The sequence below is a fragment of the Pholcus phalangioides genome, unplaced genomic scaffold (assembly GCF_987345545.1).
Source record: "Pholcus phalangioides strain wild (caught in Gottingen) unplaced genomic scaffold, Ppha-v1.0 ptg000007l_1, whole genome shotgun sequence".
NCBI classification, from domain to species: Eukaryota; Metazoa; Arthropoda; class Arachnida; order Araneae; family Pholcidae; genus Pholcus; species Pholcus phalangioides.
The window spans coordinates 7671039-7691840 of NW_028301600.1; the positions used below are offsets into that span (position 1 = coordinate 7671039).

General features: G+C 35.7%; 1 protein-coding gene across 1 annotated transcript in view; it reads right to left on the minus strand.

Annotated features, from left to right (window-relative positions):
- LOC149084878 (sodium-coupled monocarboxylate transporter 1-like) overlaps positions 1-20802 on the minus strand; it is a 60002-nt gene that overhangs the window by 24153 nt on the left and 15047 nt on the right. The window contains exons 2-4 of the mRNA XM_089232614.1: positions 3601-3666; positions 757-808; positions 367-434 (exon numbers count right to left, since the gene is read on the minus strand). Coding sequence (XP_089088740.1) covers positions 367-434; positions 757-808; positions 3601-3666 — 186 coding nt within the window. The remainder of the gene's footprint in view (positions 1-366; positions 435-756; positions 809-3600; positions 3667-20802) is intronic.

Genomic DNA, 20802 nt, shown 5'->3' on the forward strand with positions numbered 1-20802 from the left:
CTGAAACTTCCAAAAGACCAATTTCGAAAATGCATCATCAGTAAAGTACGTGTTTTTCTGTTGCAGTTGCAGCGACAACAGTAGACTCGATTTATTAATTGCGGGATTCGTATCTTTTGGTTCTTTTATGTTACGGCCAGTAGCACAATGCCATCTCTTACTCATTTTTTGTATATTTTAGAACTAATTTCTTGACCGTGACAAGCACTTTACTATAAAACACTCCGTCACATGTGCCAAACGGTTAATTTATATTAAGTTTTTTCTAACGCGTCTCACACACACATGGACATATAGCCTCCTCTCTGACCATCAGCTGTTCAATTACTCTTGATAATTATCACTTTATGAATAATTCACACTTACTATCGTAGTATAAAATGTGCAAACAACCCCAATAGACAGAACGCAAAACCAGACTTTTAATCCAGTAACTGGAAAAAATAGAAAAATATTTCATTAAAAAGATTCTCTTACCATAAATTTAAATACTAATATATAGTAATAAAGATCTGAATTTTTCTAAGCTTTTTAAATTATAAGTTTTCCTAATTTTAACAGATTATATAGTATTAAATGATGACAAATATAATGGTGCCATAAAGAAACGTTTAACACTAAAATATTAACATGAGAGTTCGTAACAATATACTGTAGGTAATAACAAAAAACTATTTTTTGTTAATATCATTGTATCAAGGCTAATAATATGTTTGTTGTAAAAACATGGATGCTCAAGTAACAATTTTGTCTTACCTTGAGAAAGAGCCAATGACGGTGCGTACATTACAATAGCCATATACATGACCTACAAAAAGAATATAAGCAAAATAAATGTTGCGAAAAATCATTATATATTTATTTGAAAAACATAGAGATATATATTTCAATATATTATTGAAAAAATAATTATAAAAATAATATACCACAATATATTATTCATTATAGTGTATTATTCAAAAATATCATTACATATTATTCAAGCAACTTGTGTGAGCATTTACAGGGTGGTCATAGAATAACTTCTCCTATAAACGAGTCCCTAGAGACTGCAATACATGAGATATGTGAATAAAATTTCATATAAAGGGTGATTCTAAATTCATAGTACAAATTTGGTGATATAAGACACCTAAAAAAGCATTTTTGGTCATATGATGTATGATTGAATCGCAATAGCAAAGGCGGTAGAAGGGTTTTTTACAATAGCACTTCCCCAAAAGCAAATATATTTTTCTGCGATACGTGCAATCAACCATTCGAAGGGTGCAGGGTATCGTAATGTGGTAGGTCGTCTCATGGTGCAACCTGGGAAACATAAATTCTACCACAAGTCATTATACCGCTTAGTCATTTTGTCGCAGCATAGCCTCGATGGTCCTTGCACCAATAAAAAACAAACTCTAATCCAATCCGAATGTGCATATGCACCCTCGAATGGTTGATAGCCAGTGTAGTTTTAACGCATGGGCCTCAGGAGAAGAAGGGCCTCACAAAAATGAGATATAGTTGACATTTTCGAAGAGTATGCATATATATATGCTTGGTAGCACCCTCGAAAACACCTTGGAAACACCCTCCACCACCTTTACTAATGCGACTCGACCGCACATCACATTCTATGATCAAAAATGCTTGTTTAAATGTCTTATATCACCTTTTCAAATTTGTCCCATGAGTTTAAAATCACCCTATTGATTATTTTGAAGTATAGGTTCAAAATTCGATTCGTAGAGAAAAGACACTTATGTTTACGGTTGCAGTGAACTAAATTTTTTAAAAATCAGATGGAAAAAGCAATAGACAGAGAAAAATGGAAAAATTTAGAAGACCTACATCTCTAGTAATAGATCGAAAGTGATCAGATGATGATGGTGATACGCATTCAAGTAAGCTTTAGTAAAACGGGTAATTTGTTATTAAAAAGTAAATAACTACCAAAAAATGCAGAAACGCGGGAAGTTCCCGTACAATGTGAGTCATATTGCCCCCAACTATAAATTTTTATCGTAGCCCGAAATTATTGGTAAAACGTTTTAGTGTATGCTGTCGTGAATAGTTTTATAATTTTTCGCTAATTTATGTATTCACTCATTATTTCGCAAATTATCGACCTTAACCACAACGGTATTTATTGATCCATTTAATATTTCCTATTCTTTTTACAGCTTTACTAGGGGGGCTCTGCTTCCCTGCCTCCTGTGTGGCGGCCAACCCACTCCCCTTTTCTCTTCAAAACATATCTTGTTTATTTCGTCCCACTTCATCAGAGTGCTATGAAAAGTGACATGTGAAAGCACCAACTTACTGACGAATTTTATAATAATAAAGGGGAAAAAAAAGCAAATGTGATTCATCAAGTACCCCCAGAAAACGTCCCAATGGGGTCCACAGACTGGGGTCCTGTTGGACCATGAAAAACTTTCACTTGTATTCATTTTACCAACAAATAAATTCCAGGGCCCCAATCAAGGACCCGGGACCCAATTCATGAAATTTTAGCGGACCCAGACTAGATTTATATCAGTCTTCCACTGTTGAAATTTAACAGTGTAAAACAACAACAAAAACAATGCGATTCATCCAGGGCCCCCAAAATGAAACCTGTCAACTACCACATGGGGCTACCAACCTGGAAGCTTGTCGGACATCTCCTCTGTGAGGGCCACGAAATTTTTTCATTTATATTCATTTCAACAACGAATCAAATTCAGGGTCCCTAACCAAGGGACCCAATACGCAGATTTTTAGTGGGGGCCCCAAACTGGATTTATCTCGGGCTTCCGCTGTTGCAAATTTCACAATGTTAAACAACAAAAATCATTGCGATTCATCCAAGGTCCCCCGAAATGAAACCTATCAACTTTTCCACGAGGGCCCCGACCTGGAGACTTGTCAGACATCCCCCCCCCCATTGTGGGGGACACGAAAATGTTTTATTTGTATTCATTTTAACAACGAATAAAATCCAGGGCCACCCAATCAAGGAGCCGGGACCCAATTCGTAGATTTTTATGAGGCCCCCAGATTGGATATATATATCTTGGGCTTCCGCTATTGCAAATTTTTCAATCTTAAAACAACAAGAGAACAATTAGATCCGTCAAAGGCCCCTGGAAATGAAACCTTTCAACTTCCCCATGAAGGTTATATGTGTAATGCCATGTCCTGGGTACCCCGACCTTGTATGTTGCGAGCACTGGTGATACATGTATATTATACATATACATACTTCTCGGCATGGCCCCTACAAGGGCACGGCTAACAGGGGCCGGAACGATTCTTACCACTTTTTGATTTTTCACACTATAAATTAACCACAGACTTTCCCCGCGAAAAATCTGGTTTGGGGGCTCGCCAACCATCCCAGCCTAAGGGCCCTGCTGCAGGATGTGGGGGGGGGGGGAATCACGCTTCTCGGTACATACGCATAATTTGATCCCGATGGGTCAACCGGATCCCGATATAGTCAAGAGTTAAATGAAAACTTCACCAAAAAACGTAACCGATTTCCGTTGCATAGGAAACAGGCCCTTGTGATTTTGTATTATAGAATAGATTTTTTTTTGCGAACAAGATATTCATTCCCTTGATACTTACCATTTGGATTGTAAATATTACAGAACAAATAGACCTGACGGCTCTGCAAAATCTCATCTCCAAATACTGGAAAAAAAATTAACAAAGATTTTATTAACACATCCCACATTTCACAAAAATCATTTCGACACATTAAAAAAAAAACGTTGAAAAATACTTTTTTTTTTCAATTATTGGAACGTTTGATTTTGATCCGTATTGATTGATGATCGGGATTTGTGTGAGTCTGTTCGAGTTTTCTCGTGTCTCATTATTTGTAAGATTCATATATTTGTGAGTATTTAATAGTACAGTTAAATCTGTCTTCACAAAACGGAATCGCAAGGGACCGATATTTTTTTCCGTTGAACACGGGTTTCCGCTTAATAGAGGTTCAATTGATATAATGTGTAAAATTATGTAAGATCTCGTGTGCGATTGGAATAAAATTAAAATAAATTAATCAAAGATAAATATATATATATACAAATGTGAAACCTGTCCAAGACGGACACTGTATGAGACGGAAACCTGTCTTAAAAGGAATCAAAATATAGTTCGTTCGAAGATTAGTGCTTTGATTTGCACCTTTATAAAAAACGGAAATCTGTGTCTAAATCGGAATATTATTTCAGTCCGTTCACGTTCCGTCTCATACAGGTTTCATTGTAACTTAAATATACAGGATGGGCAAAAAGTCCGTAGAAACTGTAAAAATGAAAAAAAACGGAAAAATAACCGAAATAAAAAACGTTTTGCAGGGTTAGCGATAGGTTATCGATAGGTCACGGAATTTTATTAAGATAGGAAAAAAAACTAAAAAAAAAAACAGCCGATTGGTGGCGTTGGTACGAACAACTTCGGTGGAAATACGCAAATGAGACGGTTATAAGAGTCCTTATCCACAACCAGTTCACCGTTGTAAACCGTGTATGTGCACCTGCTGCACTCTGCCGTTGCTGGATTTGTATGACTCGCTTGCAATGTGTTATCTCCTGTGGTGGTGGTCACGTGAAACACATACTGCTGTAATAAACGATTTGGAGGCATTCTCTGTTCGTTATTTGCGTATCTTTTCTTTGACTTGTGTACGTCAGCGCCGCCTATTGGCTGTTTTTGAGTTATTTTTTCTTGTCTTTAAAAAATTCCCGTGACCTAGCGATGCTAACCCTGCAAACCGGTTTTTATTTCGGTTATTTTTCCGGTTTTTATGAATTTTTAAAGTTTCTACACACGGACTTTTTGCCCACCCTCTTAATAAAATAAATAAGTAATGAGTCTGTTATTATATATATATATACTAAATACTGTACACTGAAGAGATGGTATTTTTTCGGCCTGAAATATATACTGAGAAATTGAATTTTCTGGATGTTATGCCGAAATTGGTTTGGAACTCCACTCAGCGCTTCACGCTACTAATGCGTGTTATAAGGAATTGAAAAGTGTGTCTCTGGTGTATTGGTTAGCGCACTTGCCCGGTATGCAAGGGGATCTAGGTTCGATTCCCGGAGGAGACAAATCACTTTGCTTGTCAGTTTCGGCATAACATCCAGAAAATTCAATTTCTCAGTAAATACTGTACTATTTAGATTGTGGCAGCATCTGTATATAAAATTGTGACCTACACTGTTTTTCTTCTAAAATAACAACATTTACGTTTTTTTTAACTTCCTCAAAAATTTCCGATTTGGGTGTCAATATCTGTCGTGTCAGGTTCGGTTTGTACGTTATCGTCCATGTTTATATAATCCTCAGCGCACCAGAGCCGTAACTAGGAATTTTGTGAGGGTAGAGAGAGTGCAGCATGATTTTGCCGCCCCTATACCACTGTAAAATTTGATGATTTTATAACGGTGTTTTTGTCATCACCTATAATTTTCCACTTCCTGAATTTTGCCGCCAGGGTAGGTGGTCTTTGTCTCTCTCTAATTAATTCCGGTCCTGCTCAGCCTTGCGATCTCGGAATGTACACAGCTTACATACAATTTTGTAAGTCTTGCATATCATTTGGAAATTCAATCCTTACACCGATTTTTCCCGTGGAAAAGCCTGCTTTTCCGAAAAATGTTCTTACAATTTCAGAAAGCAACTGCTTTACTAAATATGGGTTATGTAAACCACAGTGTCAAGTGCTGAAACGAACTCACATTTGCAAGCATAGATTGCTTAAACAATTTCGGTGTACCACTTCATAACATTTTTTGTATGATCCTTTAGTGCAGGCATCTTCAACCCGTTGCTCGCGTGAACCGGGATGCTCGATGCCCGATTTCGTGTTCGCGAGCACTTCATCAGCGTTCCAATTAAACACCTTGTACAAATTGCATTCAAGGATTTAAATCATCCTAATTTCATGCGTTTTTATGTCAAGCATGCCGTGAGGGTGTTCTTTTTATGATGGGTACAAGCAGTGCTCGCGACTTGAAAAAAGTTGAAGACTTCTACTTTAGTGATTGGTCGTCAAACACTAACAGTGTTTCTGTGAAATTTTTAGTTAATAGGTACAATTTTCCTTTCCGTTTCCGCGTTAGACAGGTTCCATTTAACACGGGTTTTTTCGTATATATTTTGGCATTGAAATCACGGTACCACGATTTTTCCCCGTTGAAAACAGGTTTCCGCTTAATACAGGTTACGTTAAATAATATACAGTAAAGACGAATAAATAAAGGATAAAGAATCTTTTTTTTAATTATCGAAAACTTTACAACAAATGCTCAAATGAGCGACCACCAGCTACAATATATCTGTCACATCTGCGACGGATAGCAGCTGAATGATGGGTTCTGCGGAAGGTGACGTTTCATCTACTCCAGAGAAAGCACCCTGTTGCGGCTCGCCGCTTGCTTTCCGACCCCACATTTGTATAGTGAAGGTTGGTTTTTTTTGTGCAGTCTATCACCGCTTGCAGTTCTGACCATCAGTTTAGTTACACCCTGCATATACAATATTTTCAGATAATAAAATTCGATAATTTCATCATCTTAACCTATCGGGAGACACCTAACTACTAGAACCTCAGACACAATTTTAGAAACCTTGATAAGGCACCGCTAAACAAAAAAATGAAATCTCTGTTTATCTTTGTCATCATTTCTTGATGCCAAAGTAACCAACAATGCTCAGCTTGTCGATTGACTTCACCAACTTTGGAGTAATATCGGGGGGTAAAGTCAAAGTCTAAACCTTGAATTGTGGTTTTGAGTATACCAACAGATGAAATTCCAACACGTTTTTTTTTTTTTTTGCATAAAGAACTAAATTATTCGCACCTGCAATTTTAGATGCCACCACCTCCGACACTGTAGACATTTACTTTTCATGTTTCGAATTGAAACTAACAAAGAAAGAGTAGCTTTTGTAGAACTCATTTCTAATCTTAAAGGTGATGAGTTCACTTCTTATTTATCTATACTACTTTGTAATCTCTAAAAAGAGACATTCCTTATTTTCTTTATCATTTCCAAGGTGACAACTCTTCTAAATAACTGGTTACCGCTGAGTTTGTTTCTTTCAAAAAATAATATAACGAAATAAATTTAACGACCTTAGTGTGTCACTGTTCTTATTTTCTTTTACGACCAAAAAAACAAAAAAACGAGGAAGTTCCTGGTGTTTAAGAACATCCATCATGTCCACAAAACTGATTAAAATTCACGTTTTGTGGTAAAAAGGTAGAGGTCACACGATTCAAGCATGATTCAAATACTACAAATGAAGAGGATTTAAGAGATTTCCAAAAACACTCGAAAACTTTCCTACGAACAAAAGTTCTTTACCCTTAAGAAACTAGTGTTGAGCTTTTTTATGTCAATTTTGTTGTCCTTTTTCATACAAAATATCAGTTTTAAATGAACACTTGATTAGAATAATCTCAATGGATGGCAACAGTTGAAGGTCTCCCGAAAATTATTGCACTTGTAGTTCATGAACGAATTTAGAACAGTAACGAGAAAGAAAAACATGGAAAAGCTAATGAATTATGAGCTCATTAAAAATTAGTTTTGTCATGTACATTTTGCGTCAAATTATGCGGTTTTTTTTCTTAATAATAGGAGATCCAGTAAATATAGTTGACAGGTATTCACGAGGTGAGTATTAGATGATTATTAGTATCGAAATCAAGTGAGAGAATATAAAGCCTCCGTTGAATCTGTTTAGGAAGCTACCCAACAGTCACTTTGCGAAATGTTGTCAAGGGTCACTAAATATATAGGCAACGGACGGGAAATTGTTGTCCAGTCCGAAAATATACGAAAACAGACCTTATTACGAGCTCCGTAAAAATGATGTGGCAATCAACCATCTGTGAAACGGCACAAGCCAACATGAAATCGCTTCACTACAACACCCGTCTGAAATAATGTAACGTTTCCTGTGCCATTATTGAACAATCAGTACGAATTGCACACACATACAAAAAAAAATGTATTATCTCTCTTTATTATTTCTATAATGCGCTTTTTTTAACTTTTATGTTAAAACAATTCAGTTTCAAAAGATTTGTTGCGTAACTCTTGATCTTGATGATGATGCTTTGGAACAGAGACAAACGCTTTCTTTTGACCCCTAAAACTAAATTCGTTATCTAAACTTCCTTCTAAAAGATGTGCCTTTCGTGCATTTCAAATTACTTTAATTGCTTCTGTAAGTTCATTATGAATGTATAAAAAACGACACTTTTGTCTTTCATTCAAGGATATGGAATCATTGGTTCTATTTTAAAGATAATTAACTTTTCACGTAAGTATTTCTCTCTAAATGAGTTTTATATTTCTTTACACTTCTGTGTAACTTACTACCAAAATAGTGCTGTGAAACTGCGCAGCTGTGGTTCAATTTGCGAAAAGTAATTTCAATTGATCAAAACTATAGCCGGATCGCTCGCTCATCAATCCTTATCATGATTCAATTGGCTCACTAGATGATTGCTCGATATTCGGCTGAACTAGTCCCACAGTCATCAAAGCTATAAATTCGAATGTGATTAGTTATAATTCTCATTTTGTGTTCCAAAAAAATTTACATTATGAATATTTCTAGAAAATTCAACCGTAAACGCGTCAATGACTTCATGCAAGTAAAAATACATCCAAAATGTAATTGCTGATTACATTTTGAAACAAAAATCGGTACAAATTCGGATTGCAATTCAAATACACACGCCTCTCCCGCAGTACCGTCTTAACGCATGGGCCCACCTGGGCACGGCCAGGGAGTTTCAAGAGAAGAGGGGCCCCACAAAAATTATATCTGGTTGAAATTTTCTGGAATTAACCAGGTGGGGCCTCAGAAAAATCACTTGGCCCTGGGGCCCATGATGCTCTTAAGACGGTCCTGCTCTCCCCAGACTTTTAGGTTACAGCAAAACTTCGGACCTCCATCCTAATATGTGTACATTCATCCTTCTTAACGAAACAAAGAAACTTTTCTCCAACTCTCAACCCCATCCCGTCTGTAATCAAAACAAAATTTGTAAATCGCGACAGTACCCAATCATCGTTCCGTAACTGATGATGGAATTTTAATAATTGATGATTATTATCCCATGCGAATGTTGATGATTAAGTTGCAATTTGTAAGCATTCTACAGACCCAGGATAAATTAATTGGATCATTCGAACTTTTTTCCAGTGTGACTTTAGACTTCGAATTAACCAAGTTTGACTGCATTTGAATCAAAAAATCGAAATTGGAAAAGAACAGCATAAACTAACGGGCAACGCTTTTTTCCCTCGTTTATGCTGTTCTTTCCGAACCTTCCTCCGATTTCTAAATTCTAATATTTCTGCGAATGTTGCACTCAGAAACGTCAGGTTTTTTTTTTTTTGGCCTCAGGAGAGGCAAGGAAACAACTTTCTGATTGGGGTTTCTGAAGACAGGGTGTCCGTATAAAAAGTTAATTTTTATATTTTAATAACTATTCAACCCCTTGATGCATAAACGACGTATCTACACGTTATTTTCTAATTGAAAGTATGTCTCTATATCAACGGTTCGACAGTAAAATGCGGCAGAGGAAGTTATAGAATCACCCTGTATATACAGAAGAGTTTTTGCGTATTTGCGTCGCCTGTCGAGCGCCACTTAATCACAACTAAAATGTCGACGGTTGGCTTTCTCTCACTGCGGGCAAAGTCGTCTTAACGAGTTAAGAGGCTAGGCTCGAGCACTTTCCATCACTCTTTTTTATTATTTGGATGGAAGATCAAATCGAAAATTATATCGCATGTATATATGTATTAATAAAATCCATTAGAAGTTTAAGGGCCCTTGTTTGATTTGGGCTCATTCATTAAGACGTCACTGACCTCGGGAGTGGAATTCATATCACAAACACATGAAAGACTCTCACCCTCTTGTTGGGTGTTAATGCAAGATGGGATTTAAAACTGAAGTCTCAGCTCTTCTGTAACATTCTGAAAATACCCGAGCCTTTAATTTAAAATAAGTAGAAAAATACATTTCAAAATAAATCAATCTGCATCTTTTCGTTTGAAAGGGATCACGACTGGGAGATGGTTACGAAACAAATCATTTGAGTTTCCATTATTTTATATTGAGAAGAGTTTAATTCGCTATTTTCAAGTACAGTGGAACTTCTGTTAACGAGCTTAATTCGTTCCGCGAACGTGTTCGTTATTCGAATCAAACTCCCCATAGGAAATAATGGAAACACGGATAATTCATTCCACAATTATCCATTCACATAAAAATGACTAATAAGAACGGCATTTAATCAATTTATAATACAATGCAATAATAATTACAATATATATATATATATATATATATATATAATACAATGAAATATATATATTATTGTATGCAATAACGCCATAAACAAACATGCGATACGATAAATGTATACAAATTAACTTATTCTAAACAACGAGAGAGACGTGTGGACGATTTACGGTCTCACTCTTGTTTGCATTCTTATTCTTTTTGTGTGATTTTAAAAAGAACGTATCCAATTACACTTGTTTTTGCCTCCTTTTTAGGCTTTCTCGGAGATGGCAAATTGCATTGTCATTGGACAGATTTATTGCTTGCTTTACTGTGCTTCTATTTCATCGGTACTTTTCTACAGAATTTTGCACGGATTCCCACGTTTTACATATCTTTCTAATCGCATTTGAAAAGTGAGGGACTTTTCCCTTCTCTCTTCCTCAGAAAAAGATACCCTCAATATATGCTCTTGCTGTTGCATGCAAGAGGTCCATCAGTTCGCGGCCAAGCGGAATTTATATAAAAAACAAGCGCACATACGCGCGATTACAATGCGACATCTAGTTTCGTATAAAAGTCACACTGAATTTCTACAGTGAGACACTGTAGGAGATAATATTACCTACAATTCCACAGTACGTGTGTGCACGAAAACGAAAAACCCTCAGCTTAGTTGTGGAAACGTGGCAATAAATAAACAAAGCGAAAAATGTTTGCTCGTAATGAAAATCATCGCTCGTTAATCGAATCTTTTTTTTTTTCAAAATTTTTGCTCGTTATGCGAATTGCTCGTTAACCGAAGTTCCACTGTATTTCCGATTACGAACACGTTCGCGGAACTAATCATGCTCGTAAACACGCTAACTACCTATAAAAACAATGTCGGATATAATTGCTTTTATTTCGCACCAGAATTGGTCTATCATGGCCAATTTAAGAAAGTAAACTTATCGAAGGTGAACTCGCTATAACGAGTAAAATGTGTGAAAAAATTATCCATTTCGTAAACAGAATCTCTCTTTCCCATTAAAATTTCCTTATTTAGACAAAGAGTTTAATAACTTGCAGAAAACCATATACGTTATAGATAACGCCTTCGAATCAGATCTGATAATTAGGATAAATGTCAAATTACACAAAAACCATTAATCCTCGAACTGATGCAATCAATCTATTGGAAACTCATCGTATTTCAAAGATGTCTGTCATTGATTAGTAAGTGAGCTAGAAAGTTAATTACAGTTATAATGATCTTCTATGCATGAATAAAAGAAACGTTTAATGCAACAGTTCTTCCTCTAGATGGAAAACGAACAGAATGGAAGTCCCAATCTTTTAATTACATTCGTGAACAGTTTTACATTCGAGCCATCGCTGTATCAAACGCCTTTTTGAGACAACGTATCTAAAATTAGATCGATAATTTGAATTTTTTTGTATATTTTTTATGCTAAAAAAATAATGTATCGAAACTTGTATTTCCTTTCCTGTTTCATTGAAGACTTCACCTTGAATAAATACTGTATACAATTGGTATTATTTAAAAGCAAAAATATGCGAAATATCCATAATAAAAACAAATATACACGTGGTATGTATTATCTATTTTGAATATGATTGTGAATTGTGTATATTTATAACCAAGTTCCTATTTGAACCACTTGCATTATAACCACTTGCATGTTGTTTTCCTCACCGGAAACACGTCGAATAACCTTCCATATTCCAAGAACTACTGAGATGGAATTTGAATATATATATATATAGCGGTACCTTGACTTAACAGTAATTCAAGTTACGATCAAAAACGTTAAAAAAAATGCTCCGACTCGCTAGCTAACCCTTTCGTGAGTGTTGAATGACAAACCATTACTAGTTTGTCAACGAAGTGGTTTTACAGTGAAACCTTGATATAACGATACTCTGCGGACCAATAAAAAATATCGTTGTAGAGCAGGCATCTTCAACCCGTTGCTAGCGAGCACCACGGTGCTGCCCGAACTGCCCAGAGTGCTCGATGCTCGTGTCCCCTTTTGCGAGCATTTGATCAACGTTACAATTAAATACTTTGTATTATGAACTCGTTTATCAAACTTGTCGAAAAGAGTGCTCTTCTTTTTATGATGGATACAGGCAGTGCTCGCGACTAGAAAAAGGTTGAAGACCTCTGTTATAGAGGGATTATCTTCATATCGAGAGGTAACATTACCATCATGCGCTACCAAATTTATGCTGTTCTTGGTAACTCTTCTTAGTCGGCATTGTTAGTACCACCAGAAAATATACTTTTAAGAATTTATTCATTACAAAAAATCGTAATTAAATTAGTTAATTAATAAAATTCGGTTAGATGTTTTGCCCCTGTACAGAAGTTTATTGCATTACTCTTTTGTGTACTACTCAGAAAGTAGCTTCACGGCCACGTCATTAACACTTTCGGGGGCACGTTGCGCAAAACACTTATGTTATTAGACGTCCTCAGAAGAACAAAAACTGGTTAGAATTTAGAAACATATTAAAATCTACTTTTAACAAAATATAATGAAATATCATTGTAACGATTTCAAAATCTCTTCAAAAATATCGTTATAGAGGGATTTATCGTAGTAAAGGATATCGTTGTATCGAGAGGAGTTTTTTTTTATCTCCTCTCTTTTGCTATAGGCTGTTCCAAACAAGATTTGAAAAACTATCGTTGTGGAAGGATTTATCGTTATATCGAGTATCGTTGCAGCGAGGGTTCACTGTATTTGGATTCTCATTAATAGGTTACTGCCAATGGTAGATTCCTTATGATTAAAATAACGGATAATATAACAATGACAGCACGCTTGCACGTTGGTGACGTGCTACACCCTATTGCAATGTCATATCTTTGGACAGTACCAAAAGCTATTTTCAACAAGAATATGAATATCTCCACTCAACAAACATAAGCTGAAAGTTTCTAAAAGGTGTCCAGATACTTCCTTTTCCAGTACAATTTCCAAACTCCTCTCTAAATGAGTGGACTGTGTCTGTGGGACACAACTAGCTTTTCCCTGCTTGCAAAATTAGGATTAATTGCGGGATCGTCTTAAAACACCGCATGGTCAACTCACTACCACATTGAAGCACTCATCCGGTACATACCACGCAAGATAGCTGGATTCAAAGCATATTATGGTGGTCCCTTATTTGCATATAACCCTGTATATTCGGCTACTCGACGCGCGTAAGATTTAAAAATAAAGATCGCACGCTCAAAACATGTTGTCCACTCTGTGCTTCAAATTTTGTTATATTTATTCATCCCTTCATTATATTTTACGGTCATTTTTTTTTATCAGTTATAGTTCGTCTCAAAAGTTTTACAAGATGAAAATGCCGATAAAATTAAAAACACAAATTCAAAATAAATTTTGAGAATTGAAGAGCAATCTAAATCCATTAAAATATACATAAATGTGAATTTTTATTGAATACAACACTAATGGTTAGTTAAAATTATATATATATATTTTTTTTTGTGGGAAATCACTGTCGCAAAAGTGAAGTACTTTATGCAAATTTTAAAGAAGACGTGTTGTGTCGGCTGAAATGACGTGTTTCCACAGTGGAATAAAGCAAAGGGAATGGTTTTTGCTAGTGAATTAAAATGTCATCGCAGTTCACGAGAGAACGATTTATAGAAACTTCGAGTGCAAATTAGAAAGTAAGATTGTTGGACAAATTTCTAATATTCTTGATTGATCAAATCAACAGGTATATATCAAGTTCTTGGCAGAGAAAACGTTTTCTGTTGAAAACCGAGATCTCGAATGCCACATGCAACGTATATTCGGACAGACAGACTGGTCTAGCGAATGATGTCAACTCAAAACATGTCTTTTTGCAAAGTGAAAAACGTAAAAAATAATCTGTGAAGATTATTGAATTATTACTTGAGGCTTTTCATGTGAAATATAAACATGATATTAAGGTACCTAAATAACAAAAATATCAAAAGTTTATTTGAAATCAATTTCTCTTCGTATTTGTCACGTTCCTTTTGTGCTTAAACTTTTGAGATGGACTATATTATACATTCCATCCAAGGAAGGAAAGAGAAATAGAAAAAGTAATAGGTTAAAAATAATAAGTATGCAGGAGGTGCATGAAAACTCCGCGAAAAATTCTCGAAAGAAAATAAAGAACTTCGGAATGAACCATATTCACCTAGAATGACCACAAACGCCCCCCGAAATTAATAGCTGGTGCTGTTCGCCAAGGCAATTGGGGACTTCTTCTCTTTGCAGGAATCCTTAAAAGCCATGGTGAACGAAATGCCTGTTTCCTCTGGAATTGGTCCTCGTATCAAGAATCGTCATTGCTGCTGCGGTCTCCGTGAAACTCCAATTATTTCCGAAAATAGTGCGATAATCAATGCATTTTGGAAGTCATGCATACTTCCCTCTAATAATGGCCGGAACTCTGATGTGAAAATACTGGGACGGAGGTCTGTCGTTGCAAATCACCTCTAAATGAATATATAAGTTCAAGATTCATCCCGAGTGGCTTCACGCCAGGACTGGATAGTGCTTTGTTATCTCTTCTAGCACCTGTTTTGAAATTCGAACATGTGTCGAACTAGTTTTGAACTGTTTTAATGAACATAAATGATAATTTTTCACCTCCACTTTGAAATGGCCATAAAAGAAAAACTACTGGACAAAATGTTATCAAACTTAGTAATCGTTCACAGGAGATCATGAGATTCAATTTTCCGCAAAAAAAAAAGTTCAAAACTCACCACCAGCGGGGAATGGCGCTGTATGCAATAATGTTTAACAAAATAATACATGAAGACATCGGTTTAAATTTTTGTTTTAAGTTTCTAAAACGTGTTACAAAGCATGTTCAATGCGACATCCACCATTTTCTGAAAGCAAGTTAAATCGCATTACTGCGTTCTCAACAGCAGCTCTTGATATATCAGGAGGAATGTTACGGACATGTCTATGTATCGCATTTTTCAATTCCGCCAAATTGTTTATGTTATCACCATAAACAGTGACTTTGAGGTAACTCCATAGCCAGAAGTCACAGGGGTTGAGATCTGGTGACCGGGATGGCCAAGAAATGGGGAAGTGTCGGCTTATAATCCGGTCATACGTGAAATGGTGCTGAAGTAACTGTTTGACACATGTACCAATGTGAGGTGGAGCCCCGTCCTGAATAAAATTCGTTTAACAATATTGCATACAGCGCCATTCCCCGCTGGTGGTGAGTTTTGAATTTTTTTGCGGAAAATTGAATCCCATAACCTCCCGTAAACTATTACCAAGTTATGTTCAGTGGTTTCCCTATTATGGTCATTTGAAAGTGGAGCTTTAATTATAAAGACCCTGTACTAGAAATTCATCAGTTTTATCAGTGATTATACATATTATCCTAATGTAATTGGTGAATTTGATGAATATGGGCAAACTTGTCAGTTTATTTTGTTTTTTTATTAAATAGGGGTCTGATTGTATACGCACAACACAAGAGCTAGTAAAAAATGGTTAAATCAAAGAATTTATTAAACGGGAGTTCGTGATATCGGCATACAGTCATAAAATTCGTTAAATCTCTTCGTTATATCGGGATACAATCGTGAAATTTTTTAAATAGAAGTTTGATATATCAAGGTCCAATTGTAAAATTCGTCAAATAGGAGTTACTTGTATCAGGATTCGATTGTAGAATTTGTTAAATAGGAGTTTTTTTTATATTGAGGTCTGATTGCATAAGCACAAAAACTTGTAAAAATTCATTACATCGAATAATTTCATAAATGTGATTTTGTTATACTGGGTACGGTCGTAAAGTTGTTTAACAGGAGTTCATTATATCGAGATCCAATTTCAGAATTTGTCAAATACTTCTGCATTACTCTTTGTATTACATACAGCGCCATTCCCCGCTGGTGGTGAGTTTTTGAATTTTTTTTTTTTGCAAAAAATCCCATGAGCTCCTGTAAACCATTACCAAGTTTGATAACATTTTGTCCAGTAGTTTTCCTTTTAAGGTCATTTGAAAGTGGAACTTTAATTATAAAAAATTTGCATTACTCTTTATTAATTATAGGAGTTATTTTGGCGATGTTCGGAAAAATGAGTTAAATCAGAGTTCATGATATCCGGTTCAGACTCATAAGTACGGTCATCGAAATAATAAATGTTATCACGGCGACGGGACCGATTTATCATATTTACTAATGGCGATTATACATAATAACCGGCAAATGTGATGAATTTAGTGCAATTTATCGTATTTACCAACGACGCTTAGGCATTATAGATAAACGCCGGTAAAAGTGATAAATTTAGAGAAACCTATCGAAGTTACCAAAATGCTCGGCGATTATGCATAACAACCGGATTTATCACATTTACCGCGTAACGTATACATCATTCCAAGTCTCGGGGTATTCTGCAATATGGTTTTTTTCTTTTTCAGAGAAGAGAAAGTGTTCGATCAGAAGCTGTCAAAAAAAATTAACGTTTTTCGTTAATTGAGAAATCGAAAAACAAAAAAGTTTCGATATAACGCGCATTTCGTGCTTCAATGACTTCTTAAGTCATGCAATAGTGTTACATAGTGTCAATGATCTTTTCTTTTACCTTCGATGTTTTCTTTTTTTCTTCTCGTTTGGAGTCTTCCGTCTTGGTTTTTTTCTCTCTCTCTTTTCTCAGTAATTTATTGAATGATCGAGTTTCTCTCGTTAATTGAATGGACAACCAACCAACCCTATGTGGAAATATGTATAAGGTGAATTGTTTCTTCTTCTTTGGCTGTACTGACCTACTTCGAGATTATTATGGACGAACAATATGCGAAAAAAAACTTTTACTTCCGCAAAGTAGATAAGCATTAGTACATATTTGTATTTGTGTATTTACTTTTGACATCTGTTGCTTTTCTTCTCTTCTTCTTAGGCCTGGATTAAACTATAAAAGTTTGGTAAAAGTGCTTGTATAAAACTTGAAAAATACAACGAATAAGCTGATCGGTTACATTCGATCCAATGCAACCGATCAGTTTATTGGTCGTGTTTTACAGGTTTTATAAAAGCACTTTTGATAAAAGTTATTTTTTACAACTTAAAAAGTGCAATAAGCGCATCGGTTGCATTCGAGCGAATGTAGCCAAGCGGTTTATTGGTTGTTTTTTCTAGTTCTGTAAAATGTCTTTTATCAAACTTTTATAGTGTAATCCTGGTCTTAGATAACATTTTTAGTGGAAACATATTTTGAACTTGCAAGGTGTTTAAAATCGGGATTAAAACATAAAAGTTTGGTAAAAGTTCTTTTATAAAACTTGAAAAATGTAACCAATCATCGGTTACACTCGCTCGAATGTAGCCGATATATACACTTATTGGTTGTTTTTTTTCCAAGTTTTTTAAAAGATCTTTCATCAAGCTACTAATCCTGCCTTAATAGCACCAGTATTTTGCACTATCTAATCATTGAAAGTGTTAATTAACTAATTAAGTTGCCGTGACGCTACTTAATATGTAGTACACAAAAGTGTTGTGCAGCAAACTACTTCACAGGGTGGAACGCCTAACCGAATTTTATTTTTCAACAATTCAATTGCAATTTTTTGCAGTGAATAGACACTCATAAATGCCTTTTATGGTGGTACTAATAATGCCAATTCAGAAAAGATGCCAACAACAGCATAAATTAGGTGGTCCCTGATGATAATGCTACCTCTCCACAATGATATTTTTCCTTGGTCCGCAGAGTTGTATCGAGGTTTCACTGTAAGTTATTTAAAGAATATTGAAGTATAACGCTGTTGAAACCGACGTCGTTTCTAACTGATTTGGAATCCCCGGATGAACATTACGTTGTAAATTATTAATGAGTAATTGATAATAATAACATATGATGGCAAAAATTATTAATGAAGAATAAGGAAAAATATATGTCCTAATATATAATATGACAGTGTTTCTCAACCTTTCTGAAACAAAGAACCAGTAAAATGTCTGAAACAATTTATGTTATATTTATTATAGTCTGAAACGATTTATGTTATATTTATTATAGTCTGAAACGATTTATTCGATATAATTTTAACCCTCTTATGACGTATATCAAATTGGTTTACGGAAACTTTGCCCCCGACATTTCGCCTGCCCTGACCGTATGAGTGAACGAGTAAATGACTGTATGAGTGGCCAAGAGAGCGACCGTATGCGCATGACCATATTAGTGACCATGCAGTCACTCACACTCAGTTACTCATACGGTCATTCATTTGGTTACTCATAACCATAACCATACTTAACCATTGTCACTCAAACTCACATACTCACACGATAACTCACTTGTTCACTCACACGGTCATTCACACTGTCACTCATGTGGTCACTCACTTGGTCATACATACGGGCACTCACTCCCTCATACAGTCAATTTCCCATCGCTTTTGTATGGTCACTCACCTAATCACTTGTGCGAAATTTCTGGCGACGAAATCTACCAGGGGCGAAATGTGTAGGGGATGAAACGTACCAGAGGCGAAATGTGTAGGGGATGAAACGTACCAGAGGCGAAATGTGTAGGGGATGAAACGTACCAGAGGCGAAATGTGTAGGGGATGAAACGTACCAGAGGCGAAATGTGTAGGGGATGAAACGTACCAGAGGCGAAATGTGTAGGGGATGAAACGTACCAGAAGCAAAATGTCGAGGATGAAACGTCGGGGGCGAAATTTCCGGATCCCTATCCATTACAGCATTTCTCAACCTATGGTCTGCGTTAACAGAGGTGGTACGCAGGCAAAACTTGCTAAAGTTATTCACCCCCTTGTAATTGATATAAATAATATATCCATATGGGTTCAAATAAAAGTATACTTTCATACTTAGTTTCATCATACATCATTTGAGGAGAATGCAGGAAATTGCGATCCTAAATACAGGATATCACTATATTTTACAAAAGAACTGCAATTCATTGCTTTAAATGCAATTTGCTAATTACTGCTGAAATTGCTGAGGTTGTGGAAATGAAGGGCTGCTAAAAATTACAATAAACAAAAATGTATTTCCCAAAAGAAAAATTCAAATGATCTAATGACCATATTTCGTTAAGAAAAAAAATTCTGTTAACTGGGATCTTAAATAATAATCCGTAAAATACGGGACATCGCCAATTGTAATCAGAAACATTGCCAAAAGTAGGCACAATCACCGATCGTAATTAAAACTTCTGGAAAATAACGAAAAAACATTAAACGTGACAAATATGTGAGATGATGTGTGATGATTTATCGTTATGTCGAGAGGTAGCATTATCATCAGGGACCGCCTAATTTATGCTGTTGTTGGCATCTCTTCTGAATTGGCATTATTAGTACCACCATAAAAGGCATTTATGAGTGTCTATTCACTGCAAAAATTTGCAATTGACTTGTTGAAGGATAAAATTCGGTTAGGTGTTCCACCCTGTGAAGTAGTTTGCTGCACAACACTTTTGTGTACTACATATTAAGTAGCGTCACGGCAACTTAATTATTTAATTAACACTATCAAAGGTTAGATAGTGCAAAATACCGGTGCTATTAGAAACTTTCGAAGAAACAAAAACTGGTTAGCAACTTAGAAATATATTAAAAGGTATTTTTAGCGAAATATAATGAAATATCGTTGTAACGATTTCAAAATCTCTTTAAAAATATCGTTATAGAGGGATTTGTCGTAGTAAAAGATATTGTTGCATAGAGAAAAATTTAACATTAATTAGACTATAAGCAATTTCAAACAAGATTCCAAAAAAATCCCGTAAAGGGATTTATCGTTATATCGAGTACCGTTGCAGCGAGGTTTCATTGTAATTACAAAATTTAGTGCACGAGGAAGTAAAAAACAAATACGAAAGCAAACGCTACAAGAGAAACCTGCCTAATGAAAGTAGTGACACAAAAATGAAAAAATTGCCATGATAAACATGAATATAATTTGTACCTGTATACATACAATAATCCCATTTTAAGAAATGTAACCAATAAATTAAAAAAACATTTAAAACAGAAAATATAGTGACCATAAAATTATGGTTGTCGTCATCTAAAATAAATAGCTTCTCGATTTTTCGTTCCACCGTGAATACCTTATTTCTCTTTGACAGAACATAGACCATGAAAAATCTCCATGTAACGTCGATTGGCCTTAACAAACCGATATCGGCGTCCCCTTGCCGAAACTAGCTTGGCAGTGCATTGAAAACGCATAATACATCGTATCCATCCTATTGAACAGCTTAGCCTTGTTCTCAGCCACCTCGTTGGGTATTTTGCCTGTTGTGGCGTTGTATTTGTATTTGTATCTGCGGGTTTGTAAGTGAGTAGAGTAGAGTGAGTTTTTCCTTCGTCATCAACCACATCCATAATCCCACGTACGAGCACGTACGTATAGCGTATGGGTTTCCAAATGGTGTTCCGCGAAACCCTAAGATTCCGTTGGAGCTT